This window comes from Polypterus senegalus, chromosome 12 (genome assembly GCF_016835505.1).
Source record: "Polypterus senegalus isolate Bchr_013 chromosome 12, ASM1683550v1, whole genome shotgun sequence".
Lineage (NCBI taxonomy): Eukaryota > Metazoa > Chordata > Cladistia > Polypteriformes > Polypteridae > Polypterus > Polypterus senegalus.
Genome location: NC_053165.1, coordinates 101,776,628 through 101,801,097, shown reverse-complemented (window position 1 = coordinate 101,801,097; position 24,470 = coordinate 101,776,628). Strand labels below are relative to the sequence as shown.

At 37.2% G+C, this 24,470-nt stretch overlaps 1 protein-coding gene across 1 annotated transcript in view; it reads right to left on the bottom strand.

Annotated features, from left to right (window-relative positions):
- Positions 1 to 1,356: 1,356 nt before the first annotated feature.
- ticrr (TopBP1-interacting, checkpoint, and replication regulator) overlaps positions 1,357 to 24,470 on the bottom strand; it is a 58,231-nt gene continuing 35,117 nt past the window's right edge. The window contains exons 18-22 of the mRNA XM_039773049.1: positions 22,092 to 22,241; positions 11,852 to 11,988; positions 8,990 to 11,324; positions 6,004 to 6,120; positions 1,357 to 1,830 (exon numbers count right to left, since the gene is read on the bottom strand). Coding sequence (XP_039628983.1) covers positions 1,694 to 1,830; positions 6,004 to 6,120; positions 8,990 to 11,324; positions 11,852 to 11,988; positions 22,092 to 22,241 — 2,876 coding nt within the window. The 3' untranslated portion in view covers positions 1,357 to 1,693. The remainder of the gene's footprint in view (positions 1,831 to 6,003; positions 6,121 to 8,989; positions 11,325 to 11,851; positions 11,989 to 22,091; positions 22,242 to 24,470) is intronic.

The following is a 24,470-nucleotide window of genomic DNA, read 5'->3' as shown; positions in this document are numbered from 1 at the left end:
GAAACATTAGTGCATACTTTTCTTTTTATTCATCTAGATTACTGTAATGCACTCCTAACAGGACTAAGACAGACATCAATCGGTTACAATTAGGGCAGAATTCAGCACCCAGAATCTTAACTTGGAAAAGGAAATGAGCACATATCACCAGACTTAGCGTTATTACATTGGATACCCATGTCATTCTGAATTGACTTTAAAATACTACCATTGGTGCAGAAAATCTTTAATAATCTTAACCCCTCCTATATTTTGGAACACCTGTATCTCCTACATTCCAAGTCATAACCATAGATCTTCAAATGGAGGCCTGCTTATAATTCAAAGAGCTAAGCTTAAAAGAAGTGGTGAGGCAGCTCTTTACTGTTACGCACCTGAAATCTGGAATACTTTAACAACAGAAATTAGCCAGGCTAATGGTGTGGTACATTTTAAAAACCCATTTTTTAATTTGGCTTTTTGTAGCTACATTTTAGTTGCATTCTTAATAGACTATACAGGCACAGAATTATATTTTTCAGGGATCTTTAATAATCTTTACTTTTCTCTGCTGTCTTTTTCTGGTTCTTCACTGGTGGTGATCTGAACCACCACCACCACCTGTGATGATGGAATGAAGGCAGATGCCACAGCTGTCCACAAAACCGACTTCATCAAATGCTCTCATATGAATCCTGGAAAAAAGTCAGAATATTTATATTAGGTAGAATGCCCAATGGGAGCTGGATGGTCTTTTGGCCTTGGAACTCCTGCACATTTTTTTTTTCCCCACAAGCCTAACTGGAATATTTTTTTCTGTCCTCCCAGACATAACCTTACCTTGTTTTGTTATTGCTTAATTCTTTATTATTATTGCCAAATCTTAGTTTTTCTTTTCTTGTAACTTTCTTTTTGCCATCTTGTAAAGCACTTTGAGCTACATTGTTTATGAAAATGTGCTATATAAATAAATGTTGTTGTTGCTAACTAACTACTCAAGGATAAATATTATCTGGCCCTGGCGATTTGTTCAATTTCAGCCTATTTAATCTAAGCAGCACTTCTTCTCCTCTAGTAGTCTCATTCACCGCTAGGAGGTTATCCACTTCATCACATGTGAAGAAAACAAAAAATCAATCATACTTGTACAGCATCTTCAATTTGCTCAAAGTACTTAGAATTTCCACCAGTTTATGACATAGACTTCGCACATACACAAAACCTCATTTCTTTATTTTTTCTTCAAGGTATTTAATACAATTTCAGTAAAAAATAAAATCAGTATATACATAAAAGTACAAGACACAAAAATACACACACATATATATATATATATATATATATATATACATACACACACACATACATATGCACACATATTAACAATTTAAATTGTAGAAATGTATTTGCTAATGAAAGATTACTTTTAAGTTACTACTTTAACTGTATCACAATTACATTTTATTTAAAATAAGGTCACAATTTGTTTTTCACAATGTCCATAACCTAAATAAATAAAAGAAAGTGTGATACTCAATTTACAATGAAATACTTTTCCTTGTTGGTTTGGACACAAGCTGATCATCAACTATGCCCTCTTTTAACATATAAATATTATATGAAGAGCAGCTTCTAAAAACTGAAGCATTTAGAATATCTATTTAGAAAATTCTTTACAGGTCTCTTAGATGTCTAGTTTCTATCCTAAGAATCATCAAGACAATAGTTTTCTTCTGCTGTATGTCTTCTTTGCCATTAGTTGTTTGGAATTCGTCTTTGATGAGATCATTTCACCCACTTGTAATGGAGATGTTGCCTCTCTCTTCCAGGGCGATAACTCAAAGTCTTTATCTGTGAAAAGGACAGCAATCTAAATTAGAACAAATAATCAGAATGGTTTATATATATATATATATATATATATATAAAAAAATATTCCGAGTACAATCTTGATAAATTAGTAGTATTGTAGTTCCATTGACGCTTATTTCCTTAAAAATACCAAAGAGATCTTACTTCACATCACGGGCCAATAATACTTTGCATGGTGTTTATTCATTATTTTGGGAGGTAAACTCTGGTGTTTGGGTCTATGAGACCCATTTTGAATGCTTACATAAAAAACAACAAAATCTTTTTTTTACCCAGAGATTCGATGACCTTGGCTCATTTTCATTAAAGGTCCTATTTCTGCAACAGAACTCTTAGAGTCATGCTAGACGATTTTTCATCTGAATCAGTCCCACTCCCATGTGGGGTCCCTCAGGGTTCCATTTTAGGGCCACTACTTTTTTCAATTTATATCCTACCTTTAGGTGCAATTTTTAGAAAACATGCAATTTCATATCACCTATATGCTGACGACTGCCAAATGTATTTCTCCCTCAAACCAACTGACTCCACCAAACCTCTCCTCGACTGTCTATCTGACATTAAGGACTGGTTGGCTGTAAACTTTCTTCACCTGAACGATTCAAAAACCGAGGTCATTGTTTTTAGCCCCGACTGCAAATGGACCCCACCCCTTGGCCTTGACTCTTTTCCCATTCCAGTAACTTTGTCTGTCTCCAATCTTGGAATCAAAATGGATACGGCCCTGAAAATGGATGCTCAAGTCAACAGCACAGTAAAATCCTGCTTTTTCCATCTCAGGCGAATCGCCAAACTCAAGCCTCTTCTGTCTAACCACCTCCTGGAATCAGTAATCCATGCATTCATTACGTCCCGGCTCGACTACTCAAATTCCTGCCTATATGGTATCAGTAAGGCCACTCTTTCTAGACTCCAACTGGCTCAAAATGCGGCTGCAAGGCTTCTAACTGGAAGTAGCAGAATCCAACACATTTCACTGATTTTAAAAACCCAACACTGGCTGCCGATTAGATTCAGAATTGATTTTAAGATACTCCTCTTAACCTATAAGGCACTAAACGGTCTAGCCCCTGCCTATTTGAGTGTCTTGCTCCATCCTCACAATCCTCTTCGTGTTCTTAGATCCGCAGATCAGTTGCTCCTAACCGTTCCCAAGGCACGTTTTAAAGCTCGTGGTGAAAGGGCTTTTTCCGTCTGTGCACTCAGGCTCTGGAACTACCTACCCTTAGTGGTTAGAAAAGCCACCTCAGTCGCCTCATTTAAATCTCACCTAAAAACACACTTCTTCACATTGGTTTTTACTTCTTAACCTGTCTCATTTCCACTTGTTTCTTCCTATTTCCCTATTTTATTGGGTCCTCTGGCCTGTTTTTAGTATCTCTGTTTTAATTTCTCTCTTAATTTTTGTGTTTAATATTTTGTTTTTAGTCTTGCTTCTTTTTAACTGTACAGCGCTTTGGTCAGTTGTAATGCTGTGTTTTTAAGCGCTCAACAAATAAAAATGGTATGGTATGGTAACATGTTAAGGTAAAGGTTTGTATTGAGAACATACTGTGAAGCTCTCTGCCTACACACAATGGTGGTGTTTGGATCTACTAGACCCTGGAGCAATGCAGGTAAGGAAACGGTCTACAGAACAACAATTACAACACTTTAGAGACACTGTTTACAAATACCCAAGACCTAATCCAATCAGACTAATCATTTACATCATTATCAACCATGAACATCTCCATCAACTCCTCCATAACCCTCCAACCTCCAGTAATACCATTTCCCTTCACACACAATACCAAATCCCATCAGACCAGTCATTCTAATTTCTTTTTTAAATGGAATTGGGAAAGGACATGACATATAAACAGCTCTGCATATGTGGCTCCTTCCCAAAACTCAATCATAGCAACGAAAAATCAAGGAAGGAGCACCCACTTTGGAAAATGAAGAATTTTCTGAAAACGAGGATCATGTTTCTGTCATTTCGGAATCTAAAAGTGAGTCTGGGGAAGAGGATAGAATTGAAAAAAATGCAAAAACCAAAAGGTATTCTTGCCCAAGCTAGGAGCCACCCTGCCTTGCTGCCAATGTAATAAATCTAGGTCCAACACAGGTGGCAGTTATTCAGGCACAAGACATCAGGGCCCATATTTATCAAGCATCTCAAAGTAGGAAGAGAGTCCTAAAATGGCTCAAAATTCTGAGAGTGATGCAATTTTGCCTCTACTCATGGAGTAGTAATAAAAACATTTTCTCAAGTTCCCCAAGTTAGAAAATTACTCCTCACTTCATCAGAATTTAAGAGACCCTCTGAGCTGTCCTAACTCTCTAGGAGCTGCCAGAAACACTAGAAAGTAATGAACTTGGTAAAAATTGATAGAATAATATTCATAATAAATGTTGTACATTACGTGATCGCTACATCTACACAGAGAATCCAAGCACTGTAAGCTGAAATAAAAGTGTAATGTTATGTGTAAAATGCATTACACGTCACAATAGTATGGTTTATGTTTTTTGCAACCAAGAATTTCTCGAATTTTGCACTTTACAACGCATTTATACATTTACTCATCACTCCACACGAGGTAATATTAAAGCAAACAGCACTCATGAAGACTGACACAAAGATCATTGCCCCAAATGTGGATCAGCATGCATATGTGTATCACAAGTGATACCAGACTATCAAACACAGGTGGGCCAAGGAAGTAAACTGAACTGTAGTAGGCAACATATTACCCTGAAAATAAGCAGAGCTGAAATAAAATAGGCAGATGGACACTCTCAGGACACTGGACAAATTGAGCCTCACAGAAAATTTCGGATCACGGAGGGAAGCACGGCACAGTGGAAGAAAATCAGGATACTGAAGAATGAACATGACTGCATAAGTAGTGAAAGAATACCTTGGCTATTTTTAGTAAAACTGCTACTTTATGAGGCATTTTCAGTTGGCATAACAGCGGGAAGAGGATTCAACTGAAAGTAAGATTGAGGATCACAAATCAGTTTTCGAAACCCACTCCAGCTGCAGTCCACTCTTTGTGAATCTCCCCCACAGTTTTGAATGGGTTTTGTTTCACAATCCTCTCCAGGGTGCGGATATCCCTATTGCTTGTACACATTTTTCTACCACATCTTGTCCTTCCCTTCGCCTCTCTATTAATGTGCTTGGACACAGAGCTCTGTAAACAGCCAGTCTCTTTAGCAATGACCTTTTGTGTCTTGCCCTCCTTGTGCAAGGTGTCAATGGTCGTCTTTTGGACAACTGTCAAGTCAGCAGTCTTCCCCATGATTGTGTAGCCTACAGAACTCGACTGAGAGACCATTTAAAGGCTTTTGCAGGTGTTTTGAGTTAATTAGCTGATTAGAGTGTGGCACCAGGTGTCTTCAATATTGAACCTTTTCACAATATTCTAATTTTCTGAGATACTGAATTTGGGACTTTCATTAGTTGTCAGTTATAATCATCAAAATTAACAGAAATAAACATTTGAAACTCATCAGTCTGTGTGTAATGAATGAATCTAACATACAAGTTTCAATTTTTGAATGGAATTACTGAAATAAATTTTATGACGTGTGTGTGTGTATATATATATATATATATATATATATATATATATATATATATATATATATATATATATACATATATACAGTACACACACACACACACACACACACACGTGTGTGATGCCTTGAGCTTGCCTCTGAGAAGTGACCAATGTAAAAATCTGAAATCAAAATATCGCAAATGCTAAGTAAGCAACAATAAAACTTTTTTCCCCAAACCACTTAGTTAAATACAGACTCAATAGAGCTGGATAATCAACATAAGGTTTATTGATTTGCGCTGGAAGAAATATGAAATGTATACATTACACACACTTAAAAAATCATTTCTTAAAAATTACAAAAAAAACCTCCAATGTTTAAATTACAATAAGTTAACTGAACTTTTAAAATCACAGGCATATAGCAGAAACTGACCACTCACTATTTCAGTACTAGTTTGAGGTTAGTGAGCCAATGTCCTAATAAGAATAATGTTATGTTTATATACTGTATTTCCAAAAATATACATTTTTAAAAGCACAGGCCTCTTTTCTGTATTTGATCTTAAAACAGCATTGTAAAGAAATTACTTACTTTCCCCAAGGCGTGTTTTATTAGATGATGGTGTCTTATATAATAATGGAGATTGAGTCAAAGCAAGGAGGCCACTTGCTGAAACCGGTCTTACTTTACAGCTCTTTGGTGTTGCAGCTAAAATGGGACAAAACAAAATTGTAAATTTATTTATAAGTGTGCATTTCCTACAGATATTACCAAATTACGCAGAGGCTACAATACATTTATAAAAACTAATCACGTATTACACACTAATATATTATACCACAATCTAACAGCAAACCTGCAGTGTTTAACTTTAGGAAACAATCCATACCCATGTCAGGTGCCCACAAATCCACCAAAAACTGAAACAGATTTACAAGATATAAATTGTGATGGTATACCTACTTCAACACTATGGTGTCAATGCTGAGATTTGGCTACAGCAGGTTTGCTTCTTTTTGGCAAGACTAACTTTTTTTATTCATTCAACATAAAAGCAATAACAGACTCCTTAACACAGAAAAGTACAGAATGAAATATTGGAACAACTTAGCTATTATGTAACCAAACAAACTTGATGAACTAACATGTCTATTTTATACTTATTTACAAATGATTTCCCATTCATATCACACTAGAAAGAACAATAAACTCTGTAATGCAAAACTGGCCAGTCTGACCATTTTTCTAAATCATTGCCTTTGTCTGATGCCTTTAAAACCACTGTTCTGAGGAAAAAATGTAAAGTACGTAGAATTGCAAGCATCTGATTTTCAATAGAAATTCCTCATTGAAATTCCACAGTAAACTGTTTACACTCATGCACGCTTCCACAGTTCTATTTAACTCCAAGTTAGATGTGTTGCATAAATCAATACTTGTTTCAGATCCATTTCAATTAGGAATAAAATAAAGGCAATGGATCTTCCGTAAAAAAAAGATCTCGGGAAGGGATGACGTTTCTGTTACCTGTTGTGTTGATAATTTTGCAAACCTTTGGAGCTCAAAGTTTTAGTCTCGGCTTTGTGTTATAAAAATGAAATGTGATGGGTTCCTCAGTCTGAATTTACTTTTGACAGCTTGCTGGATACAGACCCGTACTATGGTGTGAACAGGTAATATATTTTATCTCTGTCCCTGAACTAACGTTACTACAAGTTGGTGCTGCCAGCTTGCCTTTCACAACCTCCATAATGAACTATTTCAATTTAAAGTTTAGGTACATAAAAGGCTGTGTGAAGTACTAAAACATTTTACACAGTATGCTTTTTGATCAATATTGCTGCTATCAAAAAATGAATTCTAAATTAGGGCCAATTTTCTTTATTTTGGCATGAAAACTTGTAAAAAGTGTCAGGTCAGCATTACTAAGTGTTTTTGAGGCTGCTGAAAACACGAAGAAAAACGTTGTATAAGACATTTTTAAGGATCAGACTCTTAAAATGTGCTCAGCATCATCTCTTGTATTTATTCATATTATGACAGTGAGATCTGCTTTATGAATCGTCACTTCTAAGAAAGAAAGAAAGAAAAAAAAAAAAACAATTTGGCAAATGTACAATATTGGATTTTTACTCTCTAACCTAATTAAGGCAAATACACTATACAGTAGAACAAGACCACCACAATGAGCCAGCTTTAGTAAAACTGTAATGGCCAATATCGTCTAGCTAAGAACACTTACTTACCGACTTATGGACAGGACACCATCATATTTCAAAGTTGCTTGTGTACACTGAAAACCCCACAAGTCAACCAAAAGCAATAACTGCATTTTTACATATCCAAGGGCATATTATACCATGAACAACTCGTGTGTGCTTGCGGCCAAGCGACGGCAACCTGCAACAGTCTAAAGTAGTCCACGGCCTCCATTTCAAGGGCCTATTTTGTCTTTTAAGGAATGGCTTTCTTACTGCCACGCATCCTGTCAAACCTGCAGCATAAGGTTTCCTCTTCACGGTAGAAACCGAGACTTGCTTTTATCGACGACTGTTAAGCTGTGCTTGAAGATGTGGTGCTATGAGGTGCCTATCATGCAAGCTTGTGACACTCCGAAACGTCTTCTGAGTGGATTGTGACTTTGAATCAGCCAGATGTCTTCCTATCAGAGTTTCTCAGTGTCCAAATGCTTTTGTAATTTCTCTAAATGAAAGGCCTACAGGTAATAATACTCGGTCTCATTTTATTTGTTAATTGCCAATTTTCATGCCATTATCGTTGGCATTTACAACTTTCTACAGTGTGATACTGTTCAAACAGTAATTCAGAGGGTGTAGCAACACACTCTGTTCCAACTCTTAAGACAGAGAGACGGTTTTTAAGTAATAAACAGAAGCTGGGACACCTGTACAAATTGTTTGCTTCACCTTTCAGTGCTTAATTTTCTTTAATTGCTGCATAATATCAGTAGGTTGCAACCTATTAATTGTTCCCTGAAGAATGCCCATTGTTAATATTCTGAAATTAAAATTTTTCCGTTTTTGCCAACCTAAACTTGAAATTGAAACCTCTGGCAGTTTATTGCTTACCCTTTCACCACATTAGGTCAATCATTGCATTCCAGTGGATTACATTTGAAGACAAACTGAGGTATTCTAAAACTTTTGAATGGTAGTGTGTAAATATATATATGGTTTGCAATATTTTAAACTTTGCCTATTTAAGTCACAATTACAATAAGGAAACTTACTGAAAAATATTATTTAGACTGCTGATCACAGAACTTGAAAGTAAACTAAATAATGAAACAATATATGATCTAGCAAGCTCTGCTAAGTGACTAGCTGTGACTAAAGGAAATAATACAGAAGGTCATCAATCTCCAATACATTATTTTCAAAATGTTTTCACAATGGCTTTCCCTTATCTATTTCATACATATGCAATTACCATGTGAATCTAGAATATGACAATAAAAGGAATGCATTTAACAAAATTTTTAAAACTGAGGAAAAACACAAGATATTTAGCAAACACAGAAACAATTTTGAATTAATGAATTGTTTAGAAAGCTTACATGATATGATGAAATCTTCACATTTAGCCATTAGGCTGCAGCTTTCTGTTTCTGTGCTACTGTACACCTCAGAAGTACGTACGCTGGCCTTCTTGCACCCTCTCTGCTCTTCCTCTTTATCAGGAGTAAACGCCTCTGCACTAGTTCTCTTTTTAGACTTTGTACCAAAGGATGTTTTCTTGGAACAATTTAACACAACACTTTGGTTAACAGCATGGACATCTTGAAGCCAAACGATTCCATCCAGGCCAGAATCCTCCAGCAGCTTTAGGTTCTGACTGTCCTCATTGGGAAGGCCTTGAAATATCCATCTTTCTTTACTTCTGCCACTCATAGCCTTTTTCCGACGAGGCCAATTGCGGAGATTCTCCGGAGTAGATTTGCCTGTACTTTGAGGGGAAGGGGTCCAGGGAGCACAGTCGGTTACTGCTGAAGGAGAATTAGTGGTAGATGAATGTCTACTTGGAGTATATGACTGACAAATATATGTCTGCATTCCAGCCTTTCCAGGTGTAGTTTTAGCTGGTGTACCATGAGCACAAAGAGAGGATGGTGAGGAATGGCCAGTATCTCGATGCTTAATACAGTGGGACACTGGACTTTCTAAAACAGATTTTCTTTTACTTGTGCTTCCTGATGTCATCCATTTCAAACCACCATCTAGAGCAATGTCCTCTGCATTAAGTGAGTCAGTGCGTTTAAACTTCAACTTCGGAAGTCCTGAAGCTTGCATTTCCAGCTCTACCTGGTAAGAAGGAGTATTAGGAGTTGGTTGGCACCCTGCCCTATTAGATGAGCGAGAACCTCTGGAAGTGGTGAATTTATTTGGGCATTCAGGTGTCCTAAGGCGAGCAGCTGCCTCTCTTTGGAGACGATCTGGAGTCAGTCGAAAGCCATAAGTTACACCAGAATTACTTAAAGAGCTTTTACAGACATCATCAATTGTTTCATTTGATTTTGAGGGCTTTCTGGTGAAAGAAATATTCATTTTAAGACCTCCTGAAGTCTGTGTTTTTAAAATTGTTGCATCTGAGATTTCAATGCTTTCATCATCTTCTGTTGTGGTAAAAGAGTTAGATCCACCAGCACTAGCTTGAGAAGAATCTATGTAGCTACAGAAAACATCTTCAGATTCATTCTGAGAACACTGAGAGAAACTTGAGTCTTGGCTAGGTAGGTTACTGTCGTTTGCTGCCTTTAGGTTCACAAGATTCTTGCCTATTAATTTCTTGTCAGAATCAGCCGGCAGTTGGTTTTCACAGGCATTTGACTTTGACAGATGCTTCCTTTTAAACCTAGAAATATTTTGATTACTGTTTGTAGACTTTATCGGAGTAGTTTCTAAAGCAGAATGTAAATTGTTTTTCCCAAAAAACTTAGTTTCTTCTAGATTATCATCTGTGAAAACGTTATCACACTTTTTCCGCATCTTTCCTGGGGTAATACAATTATGTAAAACTTTTTCAGATGAACCACTTTGACAAATACTGATTTCTGGATATGTACCAGAACATTTTAGGGTGGATATTGTCTCATGGTTTGACAAGGTATTTTCAAAACTAATGTTTGTTCTATCTGACCTTCTGAGTGAAGTGGAAGGTTTTGTAAAGTCAGTTTTTTTAGGTGAAATCAAACATGCCTTTTGTGGTGTAGAATTTAGTGTTGAATTTATTGAATCCACACAGTCTTTACTTGGAGAAAATGACTGATAAGTACACATGTTTGTTTTAGAAAACACAGCATCCTGTCTGTTTTTACAGTTTGTCTGTAGTGTTTCGATGGGCTTTTTTGGAGTACTAGGTCCTTTTATACTCCTTGATAATGTTGTGGAATCTTCATTCCTATGTAATTTCCTGGGAGGGGTGCAGTTTTCAAATGACTGTGTTAAAGACTTGGCAATAAAAGACTTATGAGGGCTTTTTCTTGGGGTGCATACCTTTTCAGGGGTCTGTTCTATACATATTTCATTCATTGAAAAACATGAGGATTCTGCCACATGAAGAGATGGTGACCATCTAACAGACAAATGTTTTGGTGATCTCAATGGACTTTGTAAAATACCCAACTTCGGAGAAGAGAAAGATTTTTCAATCCTTTTCACTGGTGTCCTCAGCTTATTTACAGGCGATTCCTCTTTAACAGATGTAACTTGTAATAAACGTGGACTTCTTCTACATGGTGATTTAAAAATACTGTCCTTACACTTCTCTTTGGATTTAAGAGGTGTTTTAGTTGGTGTATTTGGAGAGGTCTGTAAACACCTTGAAGATGGCCTGTAGTTTGAAGATAAGCTCAACTCTTTTGTTGAAGTGGACCGCAAAACCTTGTTGGGAGACTGCAGAATTAAAATAATAATAAATAAAAAGTTTATAAGAAATAATACATGGTTTTATGAACAAGGAAAGCTGACACACTGATGGAAATTTATGACATCTTTAGAGTGAAAACTAGGGCACAGATTATTCTTTAGATAAACTGTGTCTGCTATTTTGCTTCTCATAATAATTAGTTCTCCTATCTTAATTCTTTCGATACCAATTAAAAAATAATGGTATTTGATAATTACAAGATATAGTCATATATAAAGTGAGCTTAATTAAGCTTTAGGGTAAATAAAAATATTCAGCAATTTAATTCACTTGAAATATACATTACACTGATCTCTCTCTTTTTTTTTTAACTTTATGTTTAAAAAAATAGTTTAGGTTACAAAGAGAGCCACAAATCTCCTTAGCATGCACAGTTACCACTTGGATCATTAAGGAACAACACGTAATACCCAGATTGCATTGTTCCATTTATTTGTTCTGCTCTATAACTTAAAAAAACACAGATTTTTCTACAACACTTTATCAGTTTTACCTTATATGCAGAATGATCTTCTGAGCTTCGACTGTGCCTTCTGTTAGTTTCCTGTTTGGAATGCTTAGACTTTGGTGACAGTACCTCACCAAAAAGAAGTCGAACTGGAGACTTAATTGTTTGCACATCAAAAGGTCCTAAAAATGCAAAATATAAAGACACTGATTAATTTTAAGAAAAAGTATTGTGTTGTTCATTAAAAACAAAATGTTTGTTTAGTACTGTACATTGGGTATCCATGTTTTTAAAAATTAGAGATCTCCACTTTTTTCAGCATAAAGGACTAGCTAAAACAACAAATTTAATCAAAGCGAGGGCCTGACTGGCATATGGAGGGACAGTTTATGGAAGTTATTTTCAGATATGTCTTGTGTATTTAAGTAAAAACACTGCAGCAGCTTCTATCACTTGCAGCACACACTCTGCTAAGACTGCAAAATATTGTCAGTGTAAGGTGGGCAACAACTTTTATTGTAAAGCGAAGCTCTGAACGTGGTAATTTTACATCTAACACCTTAAAAATGTAATGGATTTGACCTGGAAACTCCCATATCTACAGTTCACTACTCTTGACACGTTAGAGGTTACTGAGAAATTACTGCGCTTGTGTTCGAAAGAAAATGTTTTATTGGAAGCATTTATGGCATAGCCTTAACTAGACAATATTATAAACTGCTCAAAAAAATTAAAGGAAAACTTTGAAAACACGTCAGATCTCAATGGGTAAAACAATCCTGCTGGATATTTATACAGAAATGGACTGGGTAATGTGTTAGGAACGAAAGGATGCCACATCATTTGATGGAAATGAAAATTATCAACCTACAGAGGGCTGAATTCAAAGACACACTGAAAATCAAAGTGGAAAAATGATGCAGCGGCAGGCTAGCCCATTTTGCTGAAATTTAATTACAGCAACTCCAAATCGTACTCAGTAGTTTGAATGGTCCCCACGTGCTTGTTTTTAGGCCTGACAATGTCAGGGTTGGATAGGGGTTGGGGACATGCTCCTAATGAGTTGACGGATGGTGTCCTGGAGGATCTCCTCCCAGATCTGGACCAGGGCGTCACTGAGCTCCTGGGCAGTCTGAAGGGGCAACCTGGTGGCGTTGGAACGACTGAAACAATGTCCCAGAGGTGTTCCATTGGATTAGGTCAGGCGAACATGGGGGCCAGTCAATGGTATCAATTCTTTTATACTCCATGAACTGCCTGCATACCCTCGCCACATGAGGCTGGGCATTGTCGTGCACCAGGAGGAACCCAGGACCCACTGCACCAGCAAAGGATCTGACAATGGGTCCAAGGATTTCATCCCAATAGCTAATGGCACTCAAGGAGCCGTTGTCTAGCCTAGAGAGGTCTGTGCTAGTGCTGGGTGGTATGACCAAAATTTTAAATGATGGTATTTTTCAAAATTATACTGGTTTCACGGTATTCAACGGTATTTTTTTCCCCATGCATGAGTGGATGTTAACCACATTTTCCATTGCAATTACTAAAGAAGAATGGCTAAGAATAACCTATTCCAGTGTCATGAGCATTGCACATAAAAACATTTTAATGTGCACATAAGTATTAATACAGTACGGAAGCGTATTAGGGCCATGGTGGAAAAAAAAAAAAAAAACGGACACTGAAGAAAAAAACAAAAACTAAATGTCGAGATTAAAGTTGACATGTTGATGAATTGGTCTCGTCCGATGCGAGAGATGGACGTCTGAAGTGGAGCTCCGCTAGCAGTGGTGCTATTTTTCATATTATTTGCTTATTATTCTGAGATATCCTGTATTTATTCAACCCGAGAGGGACCGCTACAGTATATGTAAACACATATAAACATGGCCAACAAGAAGGGGTCGAAAGAATCGAAGACTAAAGCTACATCCAAGCTGCGATCAGCAAGCCCTAGTTCGAGATACGGCCTCTCAGAGACAGACCTGGATCAGATGGGCGAAAGTACAGACTCCTTGGGACCACGGTCCGCTACATCGTCGCCGGCTGAGAGCGACAAGGGGAGCGAAGGCGCGATCGTGAGTGCAGATGTGGATAGCTCGCCGATTGGAGAGGATTACCTGAAACTGGAAAAGGCCGGGAGGTCCGCGGCTTCAGTTACGCAATTACGCGGGACTGGAGCAGCGGGGACACCGCTTCAGCAGAGTCTGCTGCTTCATCTACGGTACAAGAAGGCACATTTGAGCTATCTGAACTGAAAGTGTTGCTCGCTGAGCTCACGCAAGATATAAAGAAAAGCGAGAAGGCTAATGAGAAAGCAACGGCAAAGGCACTTGAGAGACTGAAACAGGAATTAAAACAGGAGATGAAACAGGCCAATGAATGTCTGCGACAGGAAATCCAACAGGCAAATGAAAGGCTGCGACAGGAATTCCAACAGGCAAATGAAAGGCTGCGTCAAGAGGTACAACTTGAACTTCGACAGGTGCTGGGTAAAATTGAAGAGCGCATTGAGAAAAACTCGGCTAAACTGAGCACGCTTGCTGATCGATTGGAGCATCTTAGTGAGACATTCACGAATCGGATCGAAATAGCCGAACATCTAGCTGCCAGTGCCGAGGAAAGAGCAGTAAATGTCAGTTGGAATGTAAAAAACTCGGAGAAAAACTTGGAGACAGACTGGCTGCTTTAGAAGATGGGAATAGAAGGTATAATGTCAGAATTGAAGGCTTGCCGGAGAATCGAGAAAGTTTAAACCTGGTGAAATTCGCAACTGAACTTTTTTCTAAAATAATCGGGGGCGACTTTAAAGCAGAATCTGAGATAGCAGCGGCTTACCGCGTACGCGGATCAAACACCGTCAGACCCGACCAAGATCTTTTATAGTTCGTTTTGAACGATTATCATTTAAGTTAGAGGTGATGGAACTCCTCAGGAAAAAAGGAAGATATTATATATGAAGATTGCCACATTCGCGTCTTCCCTGACTTCTCTCCAGCAACAGCTATCAAGCGCCGCCTTCTATAATATTAAACAGCGCTACGGCAAAGCCAATGTCAAATACGGCCTCCTGTATCCGGCAAAACTGAAAGTGGAATGGCAGGGTCATTTCTATGTTTTCGCTAGCAAGGAGGAGGCAGAAAATGAGTTAAGAAAGCTGATCCCGGGACTATTCTGATACATAATTGTGAGTCATGGCGGTAAATGATAAAGCTAGGATTAATAATCTACTGTCTGATCTATTTGTTTTAAAATACGGGTTTTTATCAGCATATATTCTCATATTCTTATATTATTATTACTTACTTATTACTTATCATTACTTAGTATTACTAGGGCTAAATGTTTATGTTTTATTGTGCTTAATTACGTTTTCCTCCTCTTTTTTCTTTTCTAATTATTTCATGTGTACCCTAAATGAGACTGTTCAATATCATACCCTTGGTTTGCTGTTATTGCTATTACTGCATTAAGACTTGTTATGCTTGTTTTGGACACATCTTTAACACCATCACCTGGGTTTATTATCTGGGGATATCATCTTAATGCACTAAAATTGATGAAGATTATATGTATGTATATATGTATATATATATATATATATGTATGTATATGTGTATATATATATATATATATATATATATATAAGTGCAAAATTCTTTTCTTTTTTTTTCTTTTTCCTCTTTTAAAGACTATATTGGTAACAGATATCTCTATCTTTTAACCTTAAAGCGCCACTGCATGGGGGCTTGATGTGCTTTGGGCGTGCTCTGTCTCTGGGTATGTCAGAGGACTGGGACTGCATGAAGTGGGTTTTAGCCTCACCTGGGGAGGCAAAAAGGGAGGGTGGGGGTTAAGGGGAAGAGAAAGAGAGCAGGCTTGATCTATATCTAATCTATCATCTCAATCTTTATAATTATAACTATCAACGTAATAATAAGCTGCATGGCAACAACTCTTGGGGGAATAGGAAATTAAGACCTAAACTATTTCACTTCCAGTTAAGACTATAATATGACACCAAAAACTCAGAATCAGTGTCTCCATGATGGGACAGTTAACTTCGTAAGCTGGAATGTTAAAGGCCTGAATCACGAATTAAAGAGAAAGAAAGTACTTTCTCACCTAACAGGTCTAAATGCTAAAATAGTATTTTTACAGGAAACCCACTTACTAAGTAAGGATCAGTTCCGGCTGCAAAAGACTGGTCTGGCCAAATGTTCCATTCTAGTTTTACAAAGAAAACTAGAGGGGTGGGAATTCTCATACATAGAACAGTACCATTTGTAGCATCAGATGTAGTATTGGATCCTGAAGGGAGATATGTGATGGTCATGGGAGACTTATCTAACTGTAAAATGATTTTGATAAATGTTTATGCACCTAATGTTGATGATAAGGAATTTATACAAAATTTATTTGCATCCATTCCCAATCTGAACACTCATAAACTTATAATGGCTGGGGACTTTAATTGTGTTCTAAATCCACTTTTAGATAAGACTTCCTCCACAGGGGAACGCAACTAACACCGCAAAGATAATTACAAAGTTTATAACTGATCACAACTTATCAGATCCCTGGAGGTTTTAAACCCAAATTCAAGAACATATTCTTTCTACTCACCAGTACATCATTGCTACTCAAGGATTGATTACTTCTTTATAGATAATAACTTCTTGCCTAAGATTAAATCTTGTAAATACGATGCTATTGTTATTTCAGACCATGCTCCGATGATCTTGGAGCTGAAATTACTAAGCCCCATACACTCACCCCGCAGATGGCGTCTCAATCCGCTTCTATTAGCTGACGAGAATTGTACTGAATTTATATCCAAACAAATTGAATTCTTTCTAGAGACAAATACATCCCCTGAGATCTCTGCAGGAATACTCTGGGAAACTCTTAAGGCCTTCTTAAGAGGACAGATTATCTCATATCTTTCCCACAGAAATAAATCCGCGAAGAAAGTAGCAGAGATAAAAAGCGAAATTACTAAAATAGATGAAGAACATGCCAGACTACCAAGCGAGACTCTACATAAGAGGAGGCAGGCTCTACATTCAGAATTAAACCTCTTGACAACTAAAGAAACCGAACAACTAATTTACAAATCCAGACATCATTATTATGAACATGGAGAGAAAGCTAATAAGCTTTTAGCGCAACAAATTCACAAGCAAGATGATGCATAGCGCAATCTCGTAATTACTAACACGAATGGAGATAAAATCATCGAACACAAAAATATAATGTACACTTTTAGAGACTACTATAAATCCCTATATACTACTGAGTTTAAAGAAGACAATATACAATCTAATGCATTTCTGGATAAATTACAGATACCACAAATTGACGCTATTAGTGTGGAGGAGCTCGATAAACCTCTGTCATTATCAGAATTACTGGATGCTATAAAGTCACTCCAAGGTGGAAAAGCAGCAGGCCCTGATGGCTACCCTGCAGAGTTTTACAAGAAATTCTCCGCTCAGCTAGCTCCCTCCTATTAGCAACATTTACAGAAGCCAGAGATAACCAATCTCTTCCACAAACCTTTCGCCAAGCACTAATCACTGTCTTTCCAAAACAAAATAAGGACTTATTACAATGTGCATCATACAGACCAATTTCACTTCTGAATAACGACGTTAAAATACTCTCTAAAATCATAGCTAGAAGGATGGAGAAAGTGCTCCCCTCAGTAATATCACAAGACCAAACTGGATTTATTAGGGGCCGACACTTATCTTCAAATCTTCGACGCCTGTTTAATGTAATATACTCACCAACTAAATCAAACACCCCAGAAATATTATTATCATTGGATGCAGAAAAAGCATTCGACATGATTGAATGGAAATACCTTTTACTATTTTGGAGAAGTTTGGGTTTGGCCCGAACATTTGTGCATGGATTAAATTACTGTATACTAACCCAGAAGCTTCAGTTTGCATCAATAACATTTGCTCAGACTACTTTAAACTAGACCGTGGCACAAGACAAGGATGCCCTTTGTCACCACTGCTGTTTGCAATTGCCATTGAACCACTGGCAATACATTGTCGAAATACTGATCAGATAAAGGGGATTAGCAGAGAAGGACTGGAACAGAAAATCTCATTATATGCAGATGACATGGTACTGTATATATCGGACCCAGAAAATTCTGTGCCTGCAGTCTTAGCAGCACTCACAGAATTTCAAAAGCTCTCTGGTCTCAGAATTAATCTGAATAAAAGTGTACTCTTTCCGTGAATTCGCAAGCATATAATATTAGATTAGACACCCTTCCTTTTATCATTGCAGAACAGTTTAAATACCTCGGGGTAAACATCACAAGTAAACATAAAGCTCTTTATCAACAAAATTTCGTGTCTGTATGGAAAAAATTAAACAAGACTTGCATAGATGGTCAACCCTTCATCTCACACTAGCTGGAAGAATTAACACTGTTAAGATGAATATTCTTCCTAAGCTCCTTTTTTTATTTCAAAACATACCAATATACATTAATAAATCGTTCTTTAAGCAATTAGATTCAACAATAACCTCATTTATTTGGAATTCTAAACATCCACGCATCAAAAGAGCGACCCTACAAAGACAAAAGGCAGAAGGTGGCATGGCTCTACCTAACTTCCAGTTTTATTACTGGGCGGCAAATATACAGTCGATAAGAACCTGGACACAAATAGAAGAACATACACAGGCATGGACCGCAATAGAAGTAAAATCCTGCAGTACTTCTTTGTATTCCTTGCTTTGTGCTCCAATAAACACACGTTATCGGCAATACACTAATAACCCAATTGTGCTCCACTCACTTAGAATCTGGAACCAATGTAGAAAGCATTTTAAGACGGAGAAGCTTCTTTCTGTGGCACCCCTGCAAAAGAACCACCTCTTTCAACCCTCACAAACATATGCAGTTTTAATATCTGGAAAAATTTGGAATTAACTTGCTTAGAGATCTTTATATAGACAACGTCTTTGCATCCTATGAACAATTACATTCCAAATTTAACATTCCAGCTACAAATTTCTTTCACTATCTTCAAATCAGGAACTTTGTTAAACAGAACCTTCCAGATTTTCCTCATCTTGCACCCTCATCCACGCTGGAAAAATTATTGCTCAATTTCAAGGAGTTAGACTCCATCTCTACAATATATAAAATCCTTTTACAATCCCTTCCTTTCAAAGATCCAAGAGGACACTGGGAAAATGACCTCTCAATTAATATATCAGAAAAGGAGTGGAAAGTAGCAATGCAGAGAATTCACTCAAGCTCCATATGCAAAGCATACAATTATACAACTCAAAATTATATATCGAGCACATCTGTCTCGACTAAAACTCTCAAAATGTTTCCAGGGCATGATCCAACCTGCGAACGTTGCAACCAAGCCCCAGCCTCACTAGGTCACATGTTCTGGGCCTGCTCCAAATTAACATTATTCTGGACAAAAATTTTTAATTACCTCTCAGACAGTCTTGGACTCACAATCCCTCCTAACCCATTAACAGCTGTGTTTGGGGTTCTTCCAGAGGGTCTTAAAGTGGAGAAAGACAAACAAATTGTGATTGCATTCACTACACTGTTGGCACGCAGACTTATTCTGATAAACTGGAAGAACCCAAACTCTCCTCTTTTAAGTCAGTGGGAAACTGATGTGTTATATTATTTAAAATTGGAAAAATCAAATACTCAGTTAGAGGATCTGTGCAGACTTTTTTCAAAACATGGCAGGATCTAATCAGTAATATTTTGAAATGATTTTATAAAGCACAGAGAATTTGTTGATTTAGGTATTTTTAAAAGCCTTAAATTTTACACCGTTTGGCTTGCTCTCTCTCTCAAGGGTGGGGATCGATCTGTTCTTAGCATAATTCTTTTTTTTTGTAAAAACTTGATTGCTATGTATTGATTGTAATAAAATTAATAAATAAATTAAAAAAAAATAAAAAAAAGTTGACATGTTGCTTTATTCTTGACATTTCCACTTTAATCTTGACGCTTATGATGAGAATAAAGTCAACATGTTGACTTTATTCTCGTAGTTTGTCATTAAAGTAGAACATTGTACACTAAACTTTAAATGAATATGTCATTTAGTAGATCTTCCCAAACCCCGTCATAAATTATGTAGCACATGAAATGCTTTCTGTTAAGCATTCCCCGTGCCATATTAATCACTACGTGCTTCTTAAACTGATTTCCTCTGCACTAAGAGGAGGCGCAAACTGCGATCACCATACAGAATACATTAATTTCATGATATTCCTGCGCCCCAAACATTTACAATGCTAAGATAAATACTTGATATCATTTTCATGATGAAATGCATTAAAGCATGTACTAATCATGTGGGGGCATGGCGGCGTAGAGTTTAAATTTCCACTTTATTCTCGTAGTTTATTTTGTCATTAAAGTAGAATGTCGTAAACTAAACTTCATCCTAAAACCAATGTTTAATTTACTAGATTTTCTCAAACCCTGTCACAAGTTAATGTAGCACATTAAATGCTTTGTAGTAAGTTCTCTGACCCAGTTGTTAATCGTTACGCACTTGCACTAAGAGGCGCAGGCAGGGATCGCCGCACAGAATACATTCACTTCATGATATTCCTGTTCTCTGAAAATTTAGAATGCAAAGATAAATACTTTTTCATGATGAAATGCATTAACGCAGATATTAAACACGCATGGTGGTGTGGCGGTAGTGCTGCTCCCTTATGGTAAGGGGTCTCCAGGTGTACGTTCAGTGTAGAGAACTTTATGGCAGGTGTGACGAGGCTCCAAAAAACTGGATGTATGAATGGGTATAGCACAGGTTTAACTAAAATATTGTGTAAATGTTGGGTTCCTGATCTGGTGGTCGGAGACACAAACACGGAATTCAATGGATGTTCTTCTGAGCGGGCTTTCTTAATTGCATGCATGCTGTCTCTATCTGATGTACCAAACCCCCAGTTCCTACCCTTCCTTTTTCTTTCTCCACATAACCAATCACCACACGATAAACGTCTTTGTGAAATTAAAACTAGTTATAAACTTAGACCACAGAGTGTTCAGAGCTTTAAAAAAAATCTTTGTTATATATGTGTAATTATGCCATCCATTCAGGATTGCGCCTATCCCAGCAAGCATTGTGTGCAAGGCAGGAGCAAATCCTGAACGAGGCACCAGCACGTTGCAGGGCGAAAACGAGTAACACATACACTAGCAGGGTCAATATAGCATAACAAAACCCCACATCCTACATGACTTTGAAAGGAAACTGAAGCACGCTGAGTAAATCCACCAGAAAAACATGCAAATTCAAGACAGGGAACACCAGGACCCCCTTGCAGTGAGGCAGCAGTGCAACCTCTGCACCACCATGCCCCCACATGATTAATATATGTTTTAATGCATTTCATCATGAAAATTATATCAAGTATTTACCTTAGCATTCTAAATGTTCAGGGAGCAGGAATATCATGAAATGAATGTAATGTGTGTAGCAAGCGCTGCCTGCGCCTCCTCTTAGTGCAAGAGGAAGTCAGTTCAAGAAGCACGTATCGATTAACATGGCTCAGAGAACACTTAAAGCATTTAATGTGCTACATAACTTATGATGGGGTTTGAGAAAATCTAGTAAATTAAATATTCATTTTAAGATGAAGTTTAGTTTACGATGTTCTACTTTCCCGCTGTACCACATTCCGAACGCTGTTTAGGCTATTTAAACTGGTATTGCGGTATAAGAAAAACCCATAACAAAAATAAAAAATGGTTTTTGGTATGAACCGGTATACTGCCCAGTACTAGTCTTGTGTCCCTCCATTGATATGCCTCCCCAGACCATCACTGACCCACCACCAAACCGGTCATGCTAAACGATGTTACAGGCAGCCTAACATAGCCAAGTTCAAAACTAGTGAAAAAATAGTCATAAAAGATGAGGAGGGGAAAAATGTCAGTGGCCTCCCCGTTAAACCATTCCTGTCTTGGGGGTTGTCTCATTGCTGCCCCTATAATGCACCTATTGTTAATTTAATTAACACCAAAGCAGCTGAAATTGATTAACAACCCCCTCTGCTACTTAACTGACCAGATCAATATCCCAGAAGTTTCAATGACTTGATGCTATACTCAGATTAGAAAGTGTTCCTTTAATGAAAATAAATGAATGAATGCAAATAAATGAATAAAAAAATAAATAACATGTACTATATAACAAAGTTTCTTAAAAAACTGTGTACAGCCCACTAATAAATAAATAACACTTCTCACCTTTTTTGTTATCAGTGAATGCTAATTGTGAAGAGGAGTGAACCCGCTCTAAATTGCGTGACACAGGCTGGGAGCTAGAATAAAAAGAGCTGGAGTGCCTTCTGCTCAAAGCAAGCTTCTTGATTCGAGGACTTCTCCTTAGATCAGTCTCTACATATAGAAAAAATAAAAAAAAAGTATTATTCAAAAAACTAAACAATTTTAAATTAGTTTTTACACTGTGCTTACAGGATATAAATGTTTGATAATTAAATCATTGATGAGTTATTAAACAGTGAACTATCTCCAATTCTTTCAATTTGAAAAATACATTACTAATGTATATATTCTATAGTAGTACCTAAAAATTCACAAATGTAAAAAATGAGTTAAATATCTTAAGTTTTTTTGATTTCAAAGCTTTCGACAACCTACCAGGTGTCATCATCAGAGGAAAATGATTAGACAAACAGGGATCAAAGGCAATATACAGCAAATGGGAATGGGAGTTGTAAGGGGTGGGGGGTTAATAAGATGGAGTTCAGAGGGTGTTGGTTATAAAGTCTTTTTTAATTTTTGAATGATGTTCTTTTTAAGCATGCATATGCTGGGTTCAAGCACAAATGTCTGTTTTCATTTGATAGCCACGACTCGGCAAGCTTTCTGCCACACTTAGTATTAGCTCTGAATTTTACTTCCCTTAAACTCAGCCTTCTGTGAAAAGGCAATGGCAAAAGCACGGGGTAAAATAGAAGAATTTCAGCAAATACCAAGTTGGGTTGGGAAAAATGTATTATCTGTTGGTTTAAAGTGGTATAAACAACAAAAGGAAGTTGATCGAGTGACAGAGTGTTGGAGAAACTTGAAAGCTCAAGTTCATAAAGTCGCACAGTGCCTGAAACAAAAAAGAAGAGGTCAGATATCAAAGTCGCCATGAAAAGGCTAGTCACAGCCCACCGTCTGAGTGTTATATGAAAGCTTATTAGGGTACAGAGAAAAGAAAAAAAAATTGGGACATGGTGGGGAAAAAAGCTTGAAATGTCAACTTTAATCTTGAAATGTCCACTTTAATCATATAGTTTATTTTGTCATTAAAGTAGATCATAAACTTCATCTTAAAATCATTTAACTTACTTGTTTCTCAAATACCATCGTAATTGAAGTAACACGTTAAATGCTTTGTTTTGTATGTGCTCTTCTATGTGTTCTGTGTGTGAATCATTACATGCTTCTTAAACGTGCTTTCTCTTCCTCCAACAGGACACAGAATCCATTACATTTGTGATATTACAGCTCTTTGAATAATTTAAACACTGAAATGTATACTTGATATCATTTCAGAATTCATATCAATTAAAGCATGTATTAAACATGGGAGCACAGTGGTGCAGTGATAGTGATGAACTGGAGCCCCCATCCAGAGATTGTTCCTGCCTCACGCAAGATGCTTGCTGTGCGCGACCTTCAAAGAAATAATTTATTGCAGCAGTACTATCTCTTTCAAAACGTATTAACCCGCAATTCCTGTCCTTCATTTTCTTTCTGCAAGTAATCAATCACTACACAATTGGCTCAGTAATAGATGTTAAGCCATCTGTAAGCTTAGAACTCCGATTCTTCAAAAGTTTTAAGGAACACTGAAATATCTTCGTAGTACATGTTTAATTATTCTATCCATCTATCCTACCAGTGTCATGCCAGCCCCAGCAAGAATAAAGTGTAAGGCAGGAACAATCTGTGAACGGGCAGCCAGCTCCTTGCTAGCACTGCAACACCATGTCCTCACAAGTTTAATTATTAACAATATAGATTATTTAAATGATGTTAACATTTTATCTATATAATGTAATAAACATATCTTGCCGCATTTAATCATAAAAATTTGATATCGTCATCATATGTAAATACGCGCTTTATAAAGTGGCGCAGGTTGTGCAATATAACTGTATCGCAAGTTTACAGTGAGGAATTGTATTTATAAGTACAAACAGTTCTACAAGGAGCACTTGATGGACTGATTGATTGCATTTATAGTTCTTGGGATGAAAACTGCTTCTGAACCATGAGGTCAGTACAGGAAAGACTCTGAAGTGTTTGCTGTATGGGAGCAGTTCGATAGACAACATGGCTGAGGCAGCATGTGCTTGATGCTGTATACCAATAATTCTCTTTCCAATCAGCTGCTGTACAGCTGTGATTCCACACTCAGATACAGGGATAGAAATACTCAGAGTGGTGCAATGAGAGTGATATGGAAAAAGGTGATCCGCTGTGGCAACCACTAATAGGAGAAGCCGAAAGAAGAAAAAGGTGCAGTGAGAGTAACAACGTTAAAGCAGAAATGGTATTTGGAATACTTTGGCCATTCCATGGACCATTATGTTGTTACAGGTTAATTAC